Source organism: Monodon monoceros, unplaced genomic scaffold (genome assembly GCF_005190385.1).
Source record: "Monodon monoceros isolate NGI ecotype Baffin Bay Population unplaced genomic scaffold, NGI_Narwhal_1 Super_Scaffold_22, whole genome shotgun sequence".
NCBI classification, from domain to species: Eukaryota; Metazoa; Chordata; class Mammalia; order Artiodactyla; family Monodontidae; genus Monodon; species Monodon monoceros.
The window spans coordinates 28,714,530-28,735,318 of NW_021703779.1; the positions used below are offsets into that span (position 1 = coordinate 28,714,530).

At 37.1% G+C, this 20,789-nt stretch overlaps 1 protein-coding gene across 1 annotated transcript in view; it reads right to left on the reverse strand.

Moving 5' to 3' along the window:
- The window catches only part of DMD (dystrophin), a 2,107,962-nt gene that overhangs the window by 1,200,050 nt on the left and 887,123 nt on the right, over positions 1–20,789 (reverse strand). Inside the window, exon 43 of the mRNA XM_029240038.1 lies at positions 5,609–5,781. Coding sequence (XP_029095871.1) covers positions 5,609–5,781 — 173 coding nt within the window. The remainder of the gene's footprint in view (positions 1–5,608; positions 5,782–20,789) is intronic.

A 20,789-nucleotide genomic window follows, 5' to 3' on the forward strand; every position in this document is an offset into this window, starting at 1 on the left:
TTAATTTCTCATAAAGTTAAATATTTATCTTACGTTTATATATACGGATATCTATCCATATACATGGATATGTACATGCGCACATAGGATTCATGGATTTAATATTTACTGTGTTCACCATCTGTGTTTCCATAGAAAGGAGCCACTTTTAATACTTCGAGGATTTGTAAGTTTACTGAGGTACATGTTGAAATTCTATTTGCTGGAAGACAACGTATGGAAGCTGGTCTCCTAGATAATGAGTGAGCAGTCACAGTCAATCTGGATTTTAATCCTCTACTTGCCTTGACTTAGACAGTAATGTCTGTTTTACTTTATGACATTTAATAGAAGTGAGTTCTGCCATTATGGCGTTCATAAATCTGTTGATTAAGGATGGTCTCAGCAACTATGCCTTAGGAATGCCAAGAGACTAATGCATTTTCTCATATCTGTAACTTATTTGTGAGTAAACTGTGTAGATCTATTAGAGCTAAATATTTTGGTGAAATAGAAATATGCAGATGTGTCACGTAGCATGTGTTTGGCAAGTCACTTAACATCTTTGTGATTTAGTCTCCCGTATAAAATAATGAAGCAGGATAAAATTACTAAGGTATTTTCTAGCTGTAAAAAAATCCTGTGTTATTAACTATCTATAATAGTTTAGATTATTATTCAGCAAATATTCATTCTTCTTTCCCTTCCACCGTAGGAAGAGACTACTTCCCCATTCTACTCATGTCAGGCTTGCTTTGGCCAATGGCATGTGAGTGGCTTAATATGATCACAGGTTATAAGTGCTCCTAGGAGATTAGGCTTGGTTCATGCTCTGGTGACCCGTCATGAGCAGACTGTGCCACTGATCCTTCATCTTAAGTCCAGAATAAATATATATGTAACAGACCTTAACCCAGCACACATCCTAGAGCCTAGCCCAGTTAACCATAACTTGAAACAGCTGCCCAGCCACACTCAGCCTAAGTCAGCCAAAACACAGACAAACTAAAGATCCATAAGCATGAGAATAAAGGCTTGTTTTAAGCCATCGAGTTTTGGGGGTGATTTGTATCACCATATTACGGTAATAGCTGACTAATACACTATCATACCTGGATCATACGTGAAAATATACTAATACCTTCTTACTGGCTCAAAGGTATTTTGTTTTAACCTCAAGTTGACTTATTTAAAAAAAAATCAGTAGTTTTTTGTTGAGAACCCAACATGAGGGTATTTAAAAATGTACAGCTTCTATTCATTAGAAAAATGCAAATCAAAACTACGGTGAGGTATCACCTCACACCAGTCAGAATGGCCATCATTAAAAAGTTTACAAATGACAAAACCTGGAGAGGGTGTGGAGCAAAGGGAACCCTCCTACACTGTGGGAATGTAAACTGGTGCAGCCACTATGGAAAACAGTATGGAGGTTCCTTATAAAACCAAAAATAGAATTACCATATGATCCAGCAATCCCACCCCCAGGGCATATATCCAGAGAACACTCTAATCCAAAAAGATACATGCACCCGAATGTTCACAGCAGCACTATTTACAATAACCAAGATATGGAAGCAACCTAAATGTCCATTGACAGATGAACAGATGATGTGGTATATACATACAATGGAATACTACTCCGCCATAAAAAATAATGAAAATGCCATTTGCAGCAACATGGATGGACCCAGAGATTATCATACTAAGTGAAGTAAGTCAGAGGAGGACAAATATCATATGACATCACTTATATGTGGAATCTAAAATATGACACAAGTGAACTTACTTACAAAACAAAAATAGACTCACGGATATAGAAAACAAACTTATGGTTACTAAAGGGGAAAGGGGGTGGGGGAAGGATAAATTAGGAGTTTGGGATTAGCAGATACAAACTACTACATATAAAATAGATAAACAACAAGGTCCTACTCTATGGTACAAGGAACTATATTCGATATCCTGTAAAAAAAAACATAATGGAAAAGAATATGTATATATATGCATAACTGAATCACTTTGCTGTACACAAGAAACTAACACAACATTGTAAATCAACTATACTTCAATTTAAAAAAAGAATCTATAGCTTCTAGTCTCTCTAAGGATTCAAAAATCTACCATTGTATGGGCTTGGTGGGAGATAAATTCCTGACTATCACCGCAATGGATCCCAAATTCCAGCTATTTATTTTCCCTAACCCCTGGCAGTTAGAACCTAGTTATATGACTGAAGCATGCCTTATTACAGGAGTTGGCAATTTATGGCCCACCAGCAAAATCTGGCCTACCACCTGTCTTTATAAATAAAGTTTTATTAGAACAAGCCATTGATTTGTATATTGTCTATGGTTTCTTTCACCCTGCGACAGCAGAGTTGAGTAGTTACAGCAGAGATCATAGGACCTGCAAACACTAAAATATTTACTAATTGGCCTTTCAGAGAAAAAAATATCCATCTCCTGCTTTACCAAATAATTCTGTCAGAAACCTTAATTCTAAAATTAGTGACACAAAAAGAAATAATAATTTTGATACTTTTTGGCAGGATAGTAGCAACCAATATCCAGTGGCAATGGTGCCTCTTGTGGACCAGTGGACCACGGCAGTGACAGAAGTTTATAATTCGGATTCATCTTATAGCTTGATGCTAGGTATGTTTCTGGGTGCATATCCTGGTCTTCCTTGACAATTTCTGCCCATATTTAAACCTGACTCGCAGGCCTTTCCATTGATTCCATGAGTTACCTGATATCCTTCCAATTATATTATCCTACCTAAGGTAACTGGAGTTACTTTCTGTTAGTTGTAACTCAGAACCTTGAACAGTCCATTGACGTTGCTTTATTCCTGACTCTGAGTAAGATGTTCCTATTCCACTCCCCAAGGATCTTGTTCTCGCCCTCTCACATCGCTCACATCTGTCAACCTGTAATTTATTGGCTGTTTGTCCATTTTCTCTCTAGGACTGGGAGGTTCTTCAAATCAGGGACTCAATTTAAATCAACTCTCCATGGTGCTCAGGAAAATGTGAAAGCATATAAGAAAGAATTAGCAGGCATGAAGACTATAAGAGCCAGAAGACCATTATTTTTATCTTCAAAACTGCCAAGCTTGATCGAGTCATTATCATGTATAAGCAATCTGCTAAGCACTCTACATACATTGTGTCATTTAATCCTCATAACAACTCTATGACTTAGAGTTTATAGATAAGGGAATTGTGGAGCATAAAGGTTAGGGAACTTGTTCAAGGACAAAAATCCAGTCAGCAGGAAAGCCAGGATTCCAAAACAAGTTGAACTCTAGTGTCTGTGCTCACAAGCAATAACTTAAAACAGTTTTACTTGAGACTAGACTAAAAGTCACAGGAAATTTAGCACCTCCTGACCAATTCCTAGAGGAACCCAGTTAGAGAAAAATTAGGATACTTTTCCAGAATCTGGATAAGAAAAGAGTGGGTCTACTGGCGTTAGTGACACACTATCTCTTGCCAGACATAGGAAAGACCGCACCCAGACATGGGGTGAGAATTCAGGAAAGACCCCACCCAGATGTGGGGTGAGAATTCAGCTTACTCTCTCTGTGGAATGGCATTAGTCTTCTGCTTCTTTTAAAGACTATGGTTGAAGGTGAACTGAAAGGGAAAGAGCTGTATGATTGTCATTAAGGGAATACCCAGCTCACTGACCAAAGATGACATAAAGTGGGGAAGAAGTCTCAGAAAGCAGAAAGTTTCACCTCTGCTTTCGTGCAAGAATGGGAGGTGTCTATAGAAGCACAGTAACCACTGGCTACCCAAGAACCCTGCAAGGTTCTTAAGGGATAGTGTTGGTGGCCTTGGATGGCTGGAAGAAAACACTGAGAGAAGACAACAAAGACAAAAACATCCCCAAAGTGGAATGAGCACCCCAAAAGACAGTGATGAAACTGACCTCATTGGAGCAACTTGTAAAAGCTCACTTTGACTCAATGTGGGCTACTGACAGGTGCACCATGATGGTAATATGAGTTTGTCTTTTGCAGCATATACATAGGGTTGTTGAGTTTCTTTCCCTTTATCAAGAATGGCTTTGGATACCCTAGGGCCCACTGTTTTCCAGTAAGTTGATATAGAACTACTGGACCATCCAGGGAAAAATATTCTCAGGCTTCTTGCAGGAGGCTTCAGTCCATACACACTGAACATCCACTTCGTGCTCAAGACTACCTTAATCCTGAGCATACCACACAAAATAAAACACAGCTTTTGTCTCTCAGGAGCTTGTGCCGGAGGCATAAAAGGAAAAAATCAATCAAAATCGATTGCTATGTAGTAAATTCTAGGAATAGGTCACTTTGGAGCAGGTACTCTACAGAGTAGCCACCAAGTCTGGTGACATCTGCAAATACATAAATAGTATGTTGATATTATATTCCATTAATGTTAAAATAATATCTAACTTTCTATGATCAACTAATATTTTTAGGATTTTAAGAAGGAAATAACATCTCACATGAGACTTGAAGGGCAGGTAGGCCAGAGAGGGCAGAAAACATTTGTGAATCTTTAAATCAATTTAATATTGATAGAGCAGAATTTGGAGGGGTTGTAGGGCAGGCAGGAATTGATAAACAGTGAGGCTGACCAGAGGAGCAGGGGTCATGTGAAAGCGTTATATCCCCAATTAATAAGTTTGCACTTTATTCTAAAGGGAATGTAAGTTTTCTTACACTTCAGAAAAACAATTCTGGATGAAAGATAATTGGGAACAAAGTAGGGATGATCACTGGAGACAACTGAGATTTCTGCTAGAAGTATTGATTTAGGAATCTAATGCAGTAAATGAAGAACAAAAATAGAAGTAAAGATGGCAAGAAATGGACAGATCTGAGAGATATTAAGGAGGTTCTTTGTAATTATTAAAAATGATTTGATTTCCTCTGAGAATAATGAAGAAGATGGTCTTGAACAAATCTTTGAAACCAATTGTTTTAAGCCATTACAACTTTATTCCTTTTAACCTAAAATTGGAAGAGAAAACAATATCTTCTTGTAGTATGAGGCTAAGAAATGTATGTGACTTTTAAAAATCTGGTCAACAGTTGGATATTTAAATTAAGGGAAGCACTAAAAATTAATTATTTTAAATCAACAATTTCCTTGTAGCAAAAAAGTGGGGGGACTTCCAAATGTAAAGGATCACCTTCAAAACAGAAACAACACACAAAAATCAACTTTGTGTTGCCAGCTTATATTTCCAATATATTAATCTAAGTATATCAAATGGTTATAAATCTATAGGATACAGATTTGACCAAAGGTATACAATTTATATTGTACAATTATTTAAACCACCTCAATTAAATGACCAGATAGGTTTTGACATTACCTGAAATTTTAGAGGATATTATAGTGCTCCAACGTAATACTAACTTCAGTACAGAAAAATTTGTTGAATTCAGATCATTAGTCTGAACTGTTCATCATTATTTGTTCTTACTCCACTTACCTTTTTCCAGTGAAAGTGATACTTCTCCCTCTCTTCCTCCTTACCTCTCTTTTTTCCATGGAGAACACTGAAATGAACTCTAGAATTCCTGGGAGACAGGTATAATCATTTAGTAAAAGGAAAGTGGTACCTACCCTTGTCGGTCCTTGCACATTTTGTTAACTCTTTCCCGTTGGAAATCGAGCCGTGAGAGAGCTTCCTGTAGCCTCGCCTTTTCCACCGGTGTGGCACTTTGCAATGCTGCTGCCTTCTTATTGTGAATAACGTCAATCCGACCTGAGATTTGTTGCAGGCTGTCTTTTATATTCTGTAATATTGAAATTTTAAAGCAAGTCAAAAATGATTCAGCTGTCTATGGAAACAGAAGAAAGGAAATTTATCAACCCCCAAAGTAACTAATGGCCTCGCATTTTTAATCTATTGACTTTTTTTTTAACATCTTTATTGGGGTATAATTGCTTTACAATGGTGTGTTAGTTTCTGCTTTATAACAAAGTGAATCAGTTATACATATACATATGTTCCCATATCTCTTCCCTCTTGCGTCTCCCTCCCTCCCACCCTCCCTATCCCACCCCTCCAGGCGGTCACAAAGCACCAAGCCGATATCCCTGTGCCATGCGGCTGCTTCCCACTAGCTATCTACCTTACTACGTTTGTTAGTGTGTATATGTCCATGACTCTCTCTCGCCCTGTCACAGCTCACCCTTCCCTCTCCCCATATCCTCAAGTCCATTCTCCAGTAGGTCTGTGTCTTTATTTCTGTCTTACCCCTAGGTTCTTCATGACATTTTTTTCCCTTAAATTCCATATATATGTGTTAGCATACGGTATTTGTCTTTTTTTTTCTGACTTACTTCACTCTGTATGACAGACTCTAGGTCTATCCACCTCATTACAAATAGCTCAGTTTCGTTTCTTTTTATGGCTGAGTAATATTCCATTGTGTATATGTGCCACATCTTCTTTATCCATTCATCTGATGATGGGCACTTAGGTTGTTTCCATCTCTGGGCTATTGTAAATAGAGCTGCAATGAACATTTTGGTACATGACTCTTTTTGAATTTTGGTTTTCTCAGGGTATATGCCCAGTAGTGGGATTGCTGGGTCATATGGTAGTTCTATTTGTAGTTTTTTAAGGAACCTCCATACTGTTCTCCATAGTGGCTGAACCAATTCACATTCCCACCAACAGTGCAAGAGTGTTCCCTTTTCTCCACACCCTCTCCAGCATTTATTGTTTCTAGATTTTTTGATGATGGCCATTCTGACTGGATTAATCTCCAAAATTTACAAGCAGCTCATGCAGCTCAATAACAAAAAAACAAACAACCCAATCCAAAAATGGGCAGAAGACCTAAATAGACATTTCTCCAAAGAAGATATACAGACTGCCAACAAACACATGAAAGAATGCTCAACATCATTAATCATTAGAGAAATGCAAATCAAAACTACCATGAGATATCATCTCACACCAATCTATTGACTTTTAAAAGTCATTAGCCTTGAAACCCAGTGATTTCAACATGCCCAACTTCAATGGATAATTCACAGTCCTCATCTTGATACAGGTGATCACTCACTCCCTCCATCTTAAAACTCTATCTTCATTTGACTTCTGTAACCTGAATTTTTCTGGTTTTTCCTCCACCTTCTTGTCCACTGCTTCTCAGTCTGCTTTACAGAATCCTTCCCATCTTACTAATCTCTTAATATTGGAGTGCTCTAGCTCAGTTCTGACACCTTTCCTTGTCTATCTGTATTACCTCTTATTTGGTCCCATGACTGTAAATAATCTCTATATGACAATGACTCTCAAACTTACATCTCCAGCCCTGACCTCAACTCTGAAATCCAGACTCACAAATCTAGGTACTTTCTTGACACTTGGATGTCTCATGAGCATCTCAACCTTAGCATAACCACATTCTGAACTGCATCCCCATATCCTTCTCTTCCCATGGTTTTCTCTCCTTTGGTAAATGACATATCAATTGATAGTTATTCAGGCTGACAACCTTGGAATCATCCTTGGTCTTTCCTTTTTAATCTCCAGTATTCAAATTGTTGGACAATCTTGTTGGCTCTACTTCTAGAACATGTCCAGAATTTGACCACTTCTCATTATTTCCCTTGCTATTGCTCTGATGATATAAGTTATCCTTGTATCTCACCTAGATTATCACAATAGCTACCTAAATGATCCTCCTGCTTCCAGTCTTGCCCCTCTCCCAGTCAATTCTCCACACAACAGCCAAAGAAATTCTTATAAAACATAAATCAAATCATATTAATTCTCTTCTCAAAACCCTCCAATGGCTCCTCATCAAACCCATAGTCTTTTTTTTTTTTGGCCCAGATGCCCGACTCGTGAGATCTTAGTTCCCCAACTAGGGATTGAACCCGTGCCCAGCAGTGGAAGCAACAAGTCCTAACCACTGGACCGCCAGGGAATTCCCAACCCATAGTCTTTATCATGGCCTACAAATCTCTACATAGCTTGGCTGTACACTGCCTGACATTATAATCTTATTTTTTCCTTATTCTGCATTTGCTGTCCTCTCTGCCAAAAATACTCTTTCCCTCCAAGACACTTATATGGCTGTTTTCCTCACTTCTTTCTCATCTCAGAAAAGCCTTATCTACTGTTCCATTTTAAGTAGCAGCGCCAACTGCTCTGTATTCCCTGTATTGTTCATTTTTCTTCATGGCACTTATGACTAACATGAAATTATACAACTACTAGTTTCTCTGCATCACTAGACTAGATCCTATGAGTGCAGGGATGTTATCTGTCTTGCTCTATATTGGGTTTCCAGAGCTCAAACCTGTGCCTGGCACATGGTAGGTACCCAGTGCATTTGTGTTGAATAAGTGAAAGTATCTCAAAATTTAACTCCATAATTTTAAAGTCTAGATTATATTTAAGGGGAAAATACACAATGCCATTAAGTAATAAAAATCTTTTAAAATATTAATGTTCAAAAAATGCTAAAAACTTACATATTTGTCTAGTCTTACAAATGTGAATTTGGTTATTTTGCTCATCTGAATTGTCAAAGACAAGTCAATTGAGTAAACATCTATTGAGCTCTTTCCTGTACAAGGACCAATACAGAGAAAGCAGAGGTAGGTGAAGCACAGTTTTATTTGTTTCAAAGAAGTTTTAAATTGATCTCATTGAGGTAGTAAGGGAGGATGTGGTTTGGAAACTGAAGGAAACAATTATAGTTTAGAAGTCCCAGTTAAATGATGAGAAATTATTTGATGAGTGGTCTAAGTGGTACCAAATCTTTTCTCAAAGTTCAGAAAAGGAATGAATCATATATCATATATGGTCACAAGCCAAGGAAAGGGCTCATAAAGGAAGTGCAATTTGGGGTAGACACAGCTGAGTAGTTGAAGTGGAAAGGACATCATACTTGGTAGGTAATACACATGCAATGACAGGGAACATGAGTAGCCGTATATGACTGACATTTCAGAAATGTACAGGATCAGGGAAGATGGGTCAGAGAACAGAGGCTGGAGATGATTAATAATGTGCTTTAAAATACTGCATGTAATTCAGTAGACAGTGGGGAACCATGACGTGTGTGTGTGCGTGTGTGCGTGCGTGTGTGTGTGTATTAATTTCAAATATATACAAAAGCAGAAAAGGAAAATAGTACAAACAGCCCCCATGAGCCCATTATCCAGTGCCAACACTTATGAAACCATGGACAATTTTGTTTCATTATATTTCCACCCATTCACCTCCTCAACTGGATTATTTTGAAACAAATTGATATATTATCCATAAATACTTCAGCATGTTTCCAATATACGTGAATTGTTTTCAAGGAAAGTACACATAATACCATATCCTACATCTAAAAACTTTAAAGTGTTATCAATGTAATCAAATATCTAGTTGTCCTTCATAATTGAGTTGAATTGAGAAAGTTGTTTAGGAAGGAAACTTGGCAGAACTCAGTGACTGTTTGTTGGGTGAAGAAGAGGAAAGACTTGAATAACTCCCAGGTTTCTGGCCTGAGCATCCGGATGAATACTGATATCTGAGTAAAAGGATTTCAGATGGATGAACAGGTTCTGTGTGCACATGCATTTGTGTGTGTGTGTGTGTGTAACAGATGATTTCCTTCTAGACACATATTATGAAGCCTTTGGGTTGTCAGACAATAGACATTCAATAGGCAGTTGGCAACAGACTTTGAGAATATGAATGAGATGGCAAATATCTTTGGGCCATACGTATTCTCACATTTCCACACGGTCTGGCCTTTCTGAGCAAAGAACATTGGCATCTGGGTTAGAGGATAATTGAATAGCAAACATACCTTGGTGTTTAGATTAGTGCATTTTTCCAGGGAGACTTAGAAGCTTATCTTTCTTGGATCCCTTTGCTTACATTCCAACTTACATTCTGAGGATAACAGACCTAGACCTTCCCCTCTCTCTGGAGAGGATGTGTTTACATTCCAGAGCAAAGGTCTCTCTCTGTTTGTCTCTCTCTTCCCGCCTCGCTCTCCCCTCACCCACCCAAGTCCCTCCATGTCTGTCTGTCTGTCTCTATCAGATGTGCCAAATCCTTTATATAAGTTCTAATGTTTATAATGTTGGGGTTTCTCTCTTGTACATCTGGCCCTCACTGCACGTCTCATGGGGATTTGAGTAATTAGTGAGATGTTCTCTGACCCAGAGATCACATGCTTCCTGTCAAGATAAATAAATACAGTTGACCCTTGAATAAAATGAGGGTTAATCTGTGTATAATTTACAGTTGGCCCTCCACATCTGTGGTTCCTCCGCATCCGCGGATTCACCCAACCATGGATTGTATAGCACTGTAGTATTTACTGTGGAAAAATATCCACATGTAAGTGGATCCATGAAGTTCAAACCCATGTTGTTCAAGGGTGAACTGTATAAATATAAAAACTTAACAGGTATCAATAAAATGAACATATTTGCTGACTTGCAGGCAAAATTGGGGTGGTTCAACCATGTGTGAGATGGAGACTAGGCTAGATAGGGGGTGCCTGTTGCTAAGCCTGCAGCTTCCCAGAAGGCTGGCTCTGAAGCAAACTCCATTGGGCAGCAGGAGAGAAGTCATGGGTAGATCTTAGGGAGCTTTCCTGCCTCATTCTAAGACTTTATGACTGTGGTGCATGAGGACTTGTCTTGGGGGAAGATTAATCTATAGAATCTTGTGAGGATATAGATAATGTCGGTTGTAAGGGGCAAAAGTCAATGCTTACAATGGGACCCCGAGGAAAGCAGCTGTGTTCCCAGGGCTTCAAATCAGCTAGACACAATGGTTATGGGTGATGTGAGTGAATTTCAGAGAGAGAGAAAGAGAGAGAGAGAGATTGTTTATAAAATTCCAAGGTGTTGTCTTCAAGTCCATGAACACCTTGCGATTAGAAGGTTTCATTATTTTTTTGTTAAGCAACTCAATTTAACTCTGTGGTCAGAATATGTATCTAACAAGTATTACCATGTGAGAGAAAGGAAGGCATGCCAACACAGAAATATCCTGTGAGATTCCTTATCTGGAGAAATGCAGGTTAAAATTGTCTTCTGCCAGTGTTACAGAATTGCTAGTCAGTGGAATGTAGTAGGTGTTGTTTCATTACAGGAGAGATGGTCAAATTGGTCAGAAACTTTTGTTAGAGTGAAAGCGTGAGAAGAAAATTTGCCTAACGATGACCCTTTGTGGAAAGCAGAGGTCGAGGTTGGAGATGAATATGACCAAAGAGTAGATCTCATCAGACCTTGGAGAAGAACCAGAAGAGTAAAATATTTTAAAACTTAAGGGAGAACGAATATCAGGAAGGAGGGAGGGAGGGAGCCACCAACAAGTCAAATGCATCTAGGAACAGGAGTAAAAAGTCAACTGTGGATATTTAGGAGGTGACTGGTGATCTTATCAAGAGCAATCTCAGAATATTGAAAGTATGGAAATGTAAATCTGGACAGAGAAGACTGTCTTCCATTGTCAACCTCTTTCACTACAAAATTGAAAATAGCTTAGTACTACGCTATGGTTTGCTTTATTTGACATAAGACACTTCTTTATGGAGGAAAAGTTTACTACTAATAAAAACAAAACTGAGAAAATAACAAAATTTTTTAAAAAGACAGAATGGATCTTGTATATGTTATCAATGTCCTAGAAGTGCCTTCACTCAAGCAAACCTCTTATATTCGTTCTTTCTTTTATCCACCTGGCAAAATTTCATTACCATCTTCTGATGGCTCTGAGACTAGAGTCTTGGGTGGAATATTTAGGGCTACCCCACTAGCTGGATTAGATCAGGTGCACCAACATGACTTCTTTTCTGCTTCTGTTAACTCTGCTGACCTGGACAGCCTGACAAAATGACCTTTGCCAGTGCTTGCACTGGCTCAAATTCTGTTGACGTGAGTCACGGACTCCATGTTAACGTGGCTGCCAGCCCAAGGGCAAAATTCCAGAACTCTGACAAGTGCTCCACTTGATACCAAGCATCCAGCTGACTGACATGCTGATTACTGAAATTCACACTGGGGCAACCAGCCCCATTTGTCCGTGTGTTGGGAGCCCAAACACTTAAAATGAATAGCTGTAATTTCCTAAAGGGGTAAAATTCAAGAGAAGGGAAGGAGGATCTTCCCCACTGGTCTAAAAGTAATCCATTCATGGCTTTCATGAGGGGTGTGTGTGAGAGAATATATAGTCTCTCTCTGATGATTTGAGTTTGCAAAGCTTCCTGATTTTAATCCAAATCTCTGGAGAGTTCCCAGTTCTCTGGAGAGTGATGGAATTGCTCAGAATCAACTTATGAACAGTTTTAGCAGTTCTGGGCAGCATGTTGTAAAGGCAAGAAAACTTTCTATCTTAAGTGAGAAAAGCAAAAACTGGGGCAGGAGATGTCATACTCCCTGGATACCTAGATAATAGCTCCTTGGTGCATTCTCAGAGAATGCTGTCAAAATTGGCTGGAGTCCAAGAAATCCTTTTTAAAGTCCCTACACATACTCTTGTCCCTGAGGCACTGCACACAGAAAAATGGTATATGCACCAAAGAAAATTCTGTAGCAGTTTCCATAGTTTAAAGTCAGAGATGAGATCTTTTATAGCTTTTTACTATTTTAGTTTGTCTAGAAATAAGTGATCTTTATAGTTTCTGACCCTCTGAAAATGAAACCATAGTCACTGTAGTTGCTATGGTGATAGAAAAATCCATAGGATCACTACAGAGTATATTATTTCCACTTCTCTCCCTGAAATAGTTCCTTACCTTACCTGAAAATATGATGGCAAAATGAGGAAGCACACACTTTTTAGTCAACTTCCTTCCTGATGTTGACATGCACCTATGAAATGACCTCCCCACTCCCCATTTCAATTCTGTGAGATGTTTATTTGTCAGTCACTCTTCCTGGAAATGGAAATTTCAATTTCTGGAAGGCACGCATACATGAATCTATATAATTTAAGTCCTTGATATTTCAAAATAGCATCCTTTCCACTCTGGTTCACAGAATCAAATAAGTTACCCTTAGTTATACACTTTTTTTTTTTTTTTTTTGCGGTACGCGGGCCTCTAACTGTTGTGGCCTCTCCCGTTGCGGAGCACAGGCTCCGGACGCGCAGGCTCAGTGGCCATGGCTCACGGACCCAGCCGCTCTGCGGCATGTGGGATCCTCCCAGACCCGGGCACGAACCCGTGTCCCCTGCAACGGCAGGCGGACTCTCAACCACTGCGCCACCAGGGAAGCCCTATACACTTTTAATTGAGAAAATTTCGATAGTGAAGCAACTTTCACAACTGAAAGATGAAGTCCAGATATGTACAAAAAGGGAAAACAGAAGACTATGAACTATACTGCTTTAACTCACATTTAGAGGTGAAAAGCCTGTTGTTTAAAGAAGAGCTCATTGATAACACAGTCATAGTAATATAGGCCTCAGCTTTGAGATAAATAATATTTAGAAATGTGGGTTTCCCTTTAAGAAAAGAATCAGTTTTTTAAGGGGATTCATAACACAAACAATTTGAAACTATAAGTACTTTGTTGATTCAAGTATTATGTAATAAGTGTCTTTAATAAGCTAAAAAAGAGAAACTAAGACTACAGACAATTGATCTAGGGAACCAAACAAGGCACCTGTTTGCCAACTAATCAGGCTCAGATAAAGGTCTCAAGTAACTCTTAACTAGGCTATGTTCTCTATCATAAGGGGCATATTTCTGCTGCTCAGTTTTTCTTCCTTTTAATGTAAAGCAACAACTACTCCCTTGCTGTCAGAATGTTCCACTATAGAGCATGCCTTTACCCACCTAAATGGCAAATCTATTTATATGAATGTCAAACTAGATACTGTAGAAAGTGAACGGGGCTGGAGTAGGAGACAGTGATATCTGATAAATTCAATGTATTATTAATCACTTCTGATGAAAATAAACTTAAACAAGAACTTAGTGAATTTTTAATGTCTTTTCTTATTGCAAGTTGTTTTATAATTACTCTGGAAAGTGCCTATATGATTTCTGTTTCTAAAAGTGCTATTTAAAATAGCATATTGCTATTGTGCCTTCTCTGTAATCTATAACTTATAGGTAGCCTTAGTCCTGTTTTATACCAAGAAGCAAGCTCAAACACAGGTTCCTGAGTTTAAAACTCTTACTGAGGTAAGATTTGAAATAATAGGTCGATCATACGATGTGTATACAAACTTTAATCTGAAATTCTGTCTTCTATTTTAAAGTTTGTAACAAAATATTTAGAAATTATTTATAAAATATTTACTTCAAATTTTGCAAGTGTTCGCTTAGTAAAAGTGTTTCCATAAGAAAAGAAAAGCTATCTTAAAATTGAAACAATATAGTTTCAGATATATAACAAAATAAGCTAAAATATAAGATAATATGAAATTGTCTAAGTGTATTTTCCCCTAAAACTGACTTCCATATTTCAATTATATTCTGGCTTGAAGTATATTGAATTTCATTTAAAAACTGTAAAATTGCTTTCTAGTGATTCTTCAGCTTTTATGTCCCAAAATGACTCATGGGAGCAGATGGCTTTAAACACCTATAATTCACATTTTTTTAACCATATTTACTTCTTTTTTTTTTACATCTTTATTGAAGTATAATTGCTTTACAATGGTGTGTTAGTTTCTGCTATATAACAAAGTGAATCAGTTATACATATTTACTTCTTGAAGAAAATTTCTATTTGGTTCACTAAAAGCTTCTTCATCACATCTTCTCCCACCTCTGCACCATTCAGTACTGTTAAGCATAGCCTTCACCACACAGCCCTGGTCTCTGTAGCCCTACCAAGTTCTGCTAGGCCTCAGGTTTCTCTCCATTTCTCTGAGAGCTATAGCTCTGTCTTCATTCATTAACGCAACAAATATCTGTTGAAAACCTACCGTGTGCCAGATACAGTCTAGGTACTGGGGATACGACAGTGAGCCGGAAAGACAAAGTCCTTTTTCTGTTAGCTCACAAGCACTTTGCTGTAGCTTTTAGCCGAGTCGATCATTCAATGGCTGATTCCCTACATCTGCTGATGCCCACTATTGGACACTATTAGTGAATCTATAGAACCATCTTGACATCTTGCCTATCCCATTTTCCAACTCCACCAATAAGATCCAGTTGTATCAAGGTGATATTTAGATTGTGGGAGTGGCTGAGATTGTCCACAGAGGCGGGGTTAGAGGAAAGAGGGCTGGGAAAGGAACATCAGAAAAACCCATATTTTGCGAGCAAGTGTGGAAGAAGAACTAAAGAATGATTCCGAAATTTATATCTCTAATTGAGATGATCTCCTGAACTTTGACTTATATATATCCAGTATATCTAATATGTCTCTTGATATCCACGTGGATGTGTAATAAACATCTTAGACTTAACACATCAAAACTAAACTTACACTCAACCTTGCACCCTAACCTGATACTCCTGCCGTTTTCCGCATGATACAGTTAATGGCAGCTCCACTGTCCCAGTTGTTCATGCCAAAATTCTTAGTGTTATCCTTGAATCCTCTCTCTACCAACCCACACGCAAGTGGCCACCAAATCCTATGGGCTCTACCTTGAGAATGTATTCAGAACTTAAACCCCCCACCACTCTGATCCAAACCATCATCTCCAGCTTGGATAGTTCTGAATATGGGTATAATAACAGTGCTTTCCTAATAGGGTTGCTGTGGTGACCATACAAGCTACCACAAGTAAAGAATTTAGAATGGGTCCTGGCACATAATAAATCAGTAGTAGCCAAATGCCACTTATAGTCAAAGCATGAATATTTCAAAGGCTTTATCTTCTATAAAATTATTCTCAGTTTCTGCTTTCTACATTGCTTTCTCCTCTTCACAAATTCAGTTACACTCATGCCTTATACTATGTATTTTGTCTATATTATGTCTCTTTTACTTTTATTACTTTCTAACTTGTTTGTGTAACTCTGACATGTGTATTCAATTAATGTTACAAATTACCAGAGCCCAGGGATCACATCTTCTATTTCTCTTTTAGAGAGTTAAACACAGTATTCGAGGCTCAATACACATGTGTTAATTTGAAGTGAAAAGTTGAGTTGAAGCTCTGAATCTTAACTTGTTTATGAAAATCAATTTGAATGGAACCACTGAACCTTTAAGGTTTGTTACATTGTTCTTGAACTGTTGCAGACATGCATTCAGGCCTGAACAGATGTTGTGCGTGCTTCAGTCATCTCCCTGTTTATTCTATTTTACTTTTACTGGTTATTTAGCTGTTAGAGTAAATAGTGGAATAACAGTCCATCTGTATTTCCTGGCCAAGTTTCTCCATGGTTACCTCACAGTACCTCAGATACCTAACAACAGACAAAGTCCTTCATTTAGAATTATGCCTAGTTCCCCAGATGTCACAGAGCACCAATGAGAACAAAAAGAAACCTGCAAAACCTGCACTTCACTGTTCCAACTGTTCCCCAAAGACAACAATCCTAGACATCAGCACCAACTAAACGAAAAATGATTTCATAAATTCTTCTGTGATAGGCACATTTTGCATTATGTTGTGCACATTGTCAAAATCATTTTACAAAAAAAATCTTGATAGAAAAATCGGCTCTTATACATAGCAAAGGAGAATTGTGTAGAAGCAAATGCTTTTCTCATCATTCAAAATTAGATATACGGTATTCTATGTTTCCAACTATTTTAGAACCAGGACATGCTTTTAAGTCTTGTGTAACTGAGCAAAGGAGGGGCAGATAGATTTTATGAAGAAAAATTCTACGGCAATACCGTAATCCAGGGAGACCTGAAAAACTGATTACCACTGAGGAGTGGGATTGAAAAATGTGGACAGGATGCTTTTCTTTCTTCTTTTCACTTTATACTATTTTATCCTATTTAAATATACAATCATAAGCATCTTATTATTCTGATAAAGAATGGAAAATCTAGCATGTGTGATCAAGCAAGTTTACAGATAACTACTATACACAACTGAATGTAATTAAGTCTATACAAATTAATACAAATGACAGTACACTATTTTGGAAAAAAAAGGAAACATATTTGGTAATATTTTGCCCATTTTATAAATGATTAACGCTGTTGACACTGGGAGAACATGCTTTCTATCACAGCGTTTTACATTTGGGATAGAAAAGCAAAACCACTGTTTCATGTAATTGTTCTGAACCTAAATGCACAAATTTAAGAAAACCAACAAACGACAAAACAAAACATGTTAACAACATGTTTTGTTAGGATAGGGATCTTAACACTCTTCCTCCTTTCTTTATCTTTTTGGAAAGCCCAGAGATTTCCCTAATGGTGAGAACATCCTTTTGCCTCAGGTTTGGAAAACTCAATTTGGGAATTTGTAGTAGTTGGTATCCATTAATTAAAGTGATTTACAATACATAGTTCTTGATTTTTTCCTTGACTGTTTAATTACATGCATTAGGATTCAGAAACAAGCAGACGGGTAAAAATCATTGTATTAGATTGAACTATAGGCAATTGCCAATGTTTGAACATTTTGACCCACATAATGCCAATTCATAAGATTCAACTGAATGTTATTAAAGTATCAACATGCTCATGACTACCATTTTAAGCAAGAAAATTGATACAGATCAGCTTTTTTAAATGGCAAAAGAAAAACAACAAAATAAATAACAAAAATAAGTCTCATAATTCCAAGGGAAAAAAAACACTATTGATTAAAGTATCCTTCACTTAGAGCTTCAATGCTTTTAAATAGTTTAAGTCATGGTTCTGAACTCAGAACAAAGGATTCTAAATTACTGACATAGAATTAGGAAAAAAAATGAATTCAATATATTTCAATGAAAAATAAAACTCCACATAAAACAATAATGACAACAACAAACTAAAAAATAGCATCCTATTCTTGGTAAAAGCCATGGAACATGGAAACATGGAACAATTTAGAGCCTGCATCCTCAAGAGAAATATTAAAAAATGAGCTATTCATTTGGCACCTAAAATTAATAGAAGAATGAAAAATTTTACCCCTGAATAAGTAATACTTAGCTTTGGAAATACAGTAAATATGATTGAAAGTAAGTAAGATTCTCTAACCAAAGTTTTTGTCAAAAGCAAATGTTTTTTAGCCTATGTGCATTCTCTTCTTTTACTTTTTTTTTTTTAACTTTAAACTTTTTTTTTTAACCTTTAGGCTACTTGCCAAATCTGGAAATAACTTTATGTATATTTTATGCTATTATTAACATTTTACTTAAAGTTTTTTTTTTACATTTAAGTATGCAATTTTATGTTTCACCACATTTTTAAAAAAATTATTTATTTATTTTTGGCTGTGTTGGGTCTTTGTTGCTGCGCGCGGGCTTCTCATTGCAGTGGCTTCTCTTGTTGCGGAGCACGGGCTCTAGGCACACGGGCTTCAGTAGTTGTGGCATGTGAGCTCAGTAGTTGTGGCTCGCGGGCTCTAGAGCTCAGGGTCAGTAGTTGTGGCACACGGGCTTAGTTGCTCCGCAGCATGTGGGATCTTCCCGGATCAGGGCTCAAACCCATGTCCCCTACATTGGCAGGCAGATTCTTAACCACTGTGCCACCAGGGAAGCCCTCACCACATTCTTAAGGCAATTTGTTTGCAGGATTATTTACATGGAAATTTAATTTACAATAATTTTTAAGACTTTGGATATATGATGAAGTAGTATGGGTTTTGCAAAATTGGAAATTTATATAATTATACATTTTTTACAAGAATTTTTCTAGATAATCCTACATGATTTCACTTTATCTTCACAATATTACTGCTGAGTAGGCTGGGACAGGTATTATCATTGATCTAATTTCAAAGTTAAAAACACTGAGACATAGAAATTTTATGTGGCTTGCCCAGGACACAACTATTAAGAGTCAGATTCGGTGTCTAAATTTAAGACTTTCATGTTCAAATCCAGTGCCTTGCCAACCACTCTAGCCTATTTTTTGCCATAACCATATAATGCAAGCCAAGTGATTGGGAAAAATATTACTAATATTTTAATTATTTGTGGGTTTCTTGCCACACACTTCAATAAATGATTGGTTTAAAATTCAGTGTGTACAAACCTAGAGCAAATTTCTCCATGCTGGTATATATGCTTAGTTTGTTAGAATTCATACATATGGATGATTTAATTCAATGAGTTTGGATATAATGTAAAAGAGACTAATTTTGCTTCTTTTTTAAATTAAAAAAATCAGTTTTTATTCTTGGAGCTACTAGATTAGCATTGTTCTGTCCTCTTCAATCGCAGACTTCATACCTGGATTTACCAGACTGTCATCCATTCATTCAACAGATGTCCACTGAGTGCCTATTTGTGGTAGGTACCGTCCTACGAGTTGGAGATATAGTGGTGAACAACACAAACAAGATATTTTTTTCTTCCTAGTGGTTATGTGTATGATGGATGTTGGTCACCAGAGGGAAAAAGTCAAAAGGAGTATGTGGCTCATTTCCAAACCACTGCAAACGGTAAAAATTGTATCTTTTGCTGTTGCTGACTCAGTATCACCATCTTAATAAATGTAGCTCTGCAGTTAAATGGATACACATACACTTAAATGCACGTATATGTGTTTTAAGAGTTATAAAATCCTGCATGATTGCTTTCACATTTTAAGAAGGCGGAAATAATAGCTTTAGGCAGTTTTAGTTAACAAAAATGCCTTGAGACCCTTTGTAACTTGGCTAACAGAGGAGCACATAACTTTCATTTCTGAGAAAAAAAGGATTAGAGAAACCCATTAGTAGCTGTTGTGACAGCAGCCATTGGGGAGTAGATCTATCTCAAACCTGAGAAAGAGAAATTGGAGCACCAAAGACTCAAACTCCAGTTCATTTTCACTCTCTGGAATTTGTCTTTATCTGACAGATGAAGGCAACATCCTATATAAATCTAATTCTTACCCACTTTATGCCTCATCTAGTTACCAGGCACTACATTAATGACATATCAAATTGGGAAGGGTGTTCAATCAAAAGGCATTAAAGTACTTATTAATTATTTTTTTCTGAGCTTCTAAAGAAATTTTTTTAAAGTCATATTTAGTGGCTCTATGGTAAGGTGTCCTTTCGATTTTTTTTCCCCTGCATTGTTTATGGCCACATGTCAAAATTATTTCCTAAATACAACTATATACTTTGGTGGAAACATTCTCCACAGGATGATGCACTGTCCTTACATAAGTAACCAATCAGTAATTATATATCACAGATCAAAAAAAATGACATCATAATTGGTCAAAGAACAGCTTGAATAGTTCATGAATAAAAGGAAAACCTCCACACAACTTAATTGCAACCACAAAATTTCAACCAGCATCATGAATTGTAAGTTTTAACATGGAAGTTTCTGACTTCCAGAATTTATAGGACGCAAATTATCAAAATAGTCTTGCTAGGAGAATGGAAGGAGGCGGAGTGAGTCCTTAAAGTACATTTTAGCAAAGATGGGAGTAAACTGCGGCGTGGGGATCAAAGTAGGACAACTGATGGGCCTGATAAAATAATGGCTGGGAGAAAAGAATGAATAATTTCCTATAAAAGAGAGACATGTAGAAAACATAAAGGGAAACTATCAAAGTACATATAAATATGAATTATAATGCAGTAAATATCTATGATATCTTCACTATAAGAGAAGTGAAAACTGAGGTACTATATTAATGATTTAAGTATGATTTCAATTATAGCAAATAGATTAATATTTGTAAAGTACTTCACAAATATAAATAGCAAATCAATCAAGCAAATAAAATA